This window comes from Chiloscyllium plagiosum, chromosome 4 (genome assembly GCF_004010195.1).
Source record: "Chiloscyllium plagiosum isolate BGI_BamShark_2017 chromosome 4, ASM401019v2, whole genome shotgun sequence".
NCBI lineage: Eukaryota > Metazoa > Chordata > Chondrichthyes > Orectolobiformes > Hemiscylliidae > Chiloscyllium > Chiloscyllium plagiosum.
In genome coordinates this window covers 126,145,346-126,148,908 of record NC_057713.1, presented here as the reverse complement: position 1 = coordinate 126,148,908, position 3,563 = coordinate 126,145,346, and the positions used below count along the sequence as shown (strand labels likewise).

The following is a 3,563-nucleotide window of genomic DNA, read 5'->3' as shown; positions in this document are numbered from 1 at the left end:
CGAACTCAGCACCACCTTCCTAACCTGCAATCTTCTTCCTGACCTCTCTGCCCACTCCCCCCACTCCAGCCGATCACCCTCACCTTGACCTCCCTCCACCTATCGCATTTCCAAAGCCCCTCCCCCAAGTCCCTCCTCCCTACCTTTTTATCTTAGCCTGCTGGACACACTTTCCTCATTCCTGAAGAAGGCCTCATGCCTGAAACGTCGGATTCTCCTGCTCCTTGGATGCTGCCTGACCTGCTGCGCTTTTCCAGCAACACATTTTCAGCTCCAGGGATGTTTTATTTGGGAGTATTTGTTTATTAGCCCAGGACTCTGGAGTTGGGGGATATTGCCACTAGAGACCAAGATTGTGTGGTGGTTAGAAGTGGTTGTCTCCTGTATGCGCTGCTGCCTCACGGTGCCAGGCACTAGGGTTCAATTCCAGCTTCGGGTGATGGTCTGCGTGGAGATGGCGCATGTCTTCCCGCATCGGTGTGCGTGGGTTTCCTCCAGGTGTTAAAGCTTAAAAATGTGTTGCTGGAAAAGCGCAGCAGGTCAGGCAGCATCAAAGGAGAAGGAGAATTCTTAAGCTCTGATCCCCAGCATCTGCAGTCCTCGCTTTCTCCTACTTTTTCCTCCAGGTGCTCTGGTCCCCTCCCACAGTCCAGGGACGTGCAGGTTCGGGTGGAAGCGCGTGACGCTGAGAAAGCACAGCGGCTCAGGCAGCCTCTGAGGAGCGGGCGCGCCGACGTTTCAGACATGCGCCGGAAACGTCGCCTCTCCTGCTCCTGGGGTGCTGCGCGGCCCGCTGTGCTTTTCCAGCACCATGCTTTTCGGCTCTGACTTTCCAGCGTCTGCAGTCCTGACTCTCTCCGGGCTGCCAGGGATCAGGTGGGACTGGATGGGGATGCTCTTCAGGGGTCAGCGTGGGTTCAGTGGGCCGAATGGCCGTCAGGAATTCTGTCAGCCCCTTCGGTCCAACCAGTCCATGATGACCCTAATCCCAAACTAAACCAGTGCCACCTGCCTGCCCCTGGCCCACATCCCTCCAACCCTTTCCTGTACACGTACCCCATGTACATATTTAACACGCTGTAATGTCCCTGAATCCATGGCGTCCTCTGGCAGTACAAAACTAAAATTGCCCCTTGTGGGTCTTTAACTCTCTCTTTTGTTGTGAGATCCCCCCACCCTCCAGGAATTCTGTCAGCCCCTTCGGTCCAACCAGTCCATGGCGACCCTAATCCCAAACTAAACCAGTGCCACCTGCCTGCCCCTGGCCCACATCCCTCCAACCCTTACCTGTCCACGTACCCCCTGTACATATTTTACACGCTGTAATGTCCCTGAATCCATGGCGTCCTCTGGAAGGACAAAACTAAAATTGCCCCTTGTGGGTCTTTAACTCTCTCTTTTGTTGTGAGATCCCCCCACCCTAGGAAATGACACCTTATCCGCATCCCTCATGGTTTTATAAAGGTCACCCTGTGACCTCCATGCCGTTGGGGAAAAAAACTCCCGGCCTATCTAGCCCCTCCTTATTACTCAAACTCTAGCTTTCCTGGTAAATCTCTTGCGAACCCTGTCCAATTCAATACGGTGGCTGAGTGGTTAGCGCCGCTGCCTCGCAGCACCAGGACCCCAAGTTCGATTCCAGCCTCGGACGGGTTCGACCAGAGGCTCTGTTCGCGTGCTGTTCCTCTCGATGTCTGTGACTAAATTAAAGAAGGGGGGGGTCAAACCGCAGGAAGTGAGGAGACGGAACAGCAGGAGGAGCGCGGAACAGCAGAGGAGGTGAGGCTGTGGGTTTGCCTCCAGACTCTGGAAGGCCTCATTGAGCGGGCGATGCCCCTCAGACTGGCATTGGGGTGGGATGGATGTGGAGGGTGTTATCTAAGCTCCCAGTGCCTGATCTCCCTCTCCCCTTCCCCTGCAGGGACGATGAACCGGATCCGGATCCACGTCCTACCGACAAACAGGGGCCGCCTGACGCCCCTGCCCAGGCTGCAGGAGCCCCAGGCCTGTTCCTTCACCCATCGGCCATGCTCACAGCCCCGCCTGGAGGGCCAGGACTACTGCCTCAAGCACATACTGGAGGACAAGAACGCCCCGTACAAACCCTGCAGCTACGTTTCTTCCAGGACAGGCAGGAGGTGCACCGCGCCTGCTCCCAAACCTGACAAGAGGGACGCGTAGGTGGCCTCCTGCTGTTCAACTGGCCGGTGGGAACGGGGAGCTGGTGCAGTGTGATAGGTGTAACACGGACCACGCGCTCTCACACCCCCTCTCGCTCACCCCTTCATGCTCACTCTCGCGCCCCCCTCGCTCTCGCGCCCACTCGCTCGCTCTCCCACTCTTTCGTGCCCTTGCTCCCAGTTGCCCTCATTGTCTCATGCTCCCGCTCAGGGGGGGGATATAGGAATGGGTGGGTTGCGGGGGGGGGAGGGGGTGCTGGTGATCGGGGAAGGTGGTGGTGTTTGCCGGGAGCCTGACCCTTTGCCTTTTCCCCTTACCAAGGGTGGCGTACTGCACTGAGCACGCTCGCAAGGCAATCCTCTCTGCCCAGCAGCCATCCCACAGGGGCAGCAGCAGCACGGGGCCAACCCCTGAGGCACTGCTCGCTCAGCTCAGCGGCTACGTGAAAGGAGAGGCAGCATCCCAGGACCATAGCCGCAGTGAAGCCAGCAGGATCCTCGGTACGCCTGGCACTGAGGGAGGGGCTTTCTTACCCTGGGGGGTGTAATGGGACCGTCCCTAAATACAGAGGAGGGAGAGGGGGCTGCTCCGTTCCCCCCTCCCCCCATCGTCCGGGCGAGCTGGGAGTATTCCCTCACCCTCCTGACATGTCGATGGTGGGACAGGCTTCGGGGGAGGGAGTGAGGAGGGGAGTTACTCGCTGCAGGATTCCCAGCCTCTGACCTGCTCCTGTAGCCACAGGATTGATATGGGGCTGGGTCCCAGTTCAATTTCTGCTCAGTGGGAACCCCCAGGATGTTGATACTGGGGGAGGGAAGGGGGATTCAGTGACGGTAACGCCATTGAACGTCAAGGGGGCGATGGTTAGATTCTCTCTCTCTCTTGTTGGAGACAGTAACCCCCAGGATGTTGATGGTGGGGGGGAAGGGGATTCACGGTCCTGTGATGGGGTTTGAATCCGTTCCCAAGACCAGACTGAGGCTCTTGGATTTGAAGCTGACCGGGTACTGCACGGGGTTACAGGGTGGGAAGGGGGAGCGTTAGTTGGAGCAGGTGGGGATGGGGGGCATGGGTGTGAACGCTGAACCTGGATGTGCCTTTACCGTTGGTGTGTGTGACCCAGATGACGACAGCTGGAGCGAGGGGGAGCCGGACCCAGTGCTGCTGGATCAGACGTGGCGCGGGGAGCCAGACAGTGAAGCAGACAGCGTCGACAGTGATCAGGAAGACCCACTGAAGTGAGTGAGGGGGCACGGGGCTGGCTGGGGCATCGCCGCGCACCAACGTCACAGGAGCAGCATCCCACGGTATCCCAAACCCCACCGGGTCAGAGAGAGAGAGAGAGGCATAGGGGGTGACACACACAGAGATAGGGAGGGGGT

The 3,563-nt window shown here is 58.5% G+C and overlaps 1 protein-coding gene across 4 annotated transcripts in view; it reads left to right on the top strand.

Annotated features, from left to right (window-relative positions):
- kansl2 (KAT8 regulatory NSL complex subunit 2) overlaps nt 1-3,563 on the top strand; it is an 11,832-nt gene that overhangs the window by 3,139 nt on the left and 5,130 nt on the right. For 3 of the 4 annotated variants that reach the window (XM_043689151.1, XM_043689148.1, XM_043689150.1), the window contains exons 2-4: nt 1,922-2,177; nt 2,503-2,681; nt 3,305-3,419. In XM_043689151.1, the coding sequence (XP_043545086.1) occupies nt 1,927-2,177; nt 2,503-2,681; nt 3,305-3,419 (545 nt within the window). In that variant the 5' untranslated portion in view covers nt 1,922-1,926. The remainder of the gene's footprint in view (nt 1-1,921; nt 2,178-2,502; nt 2,682-3,304; nt 3,420-3,563) is intronic. The other variant, XM_043689152.1, reaches the window with a different exon arrangement.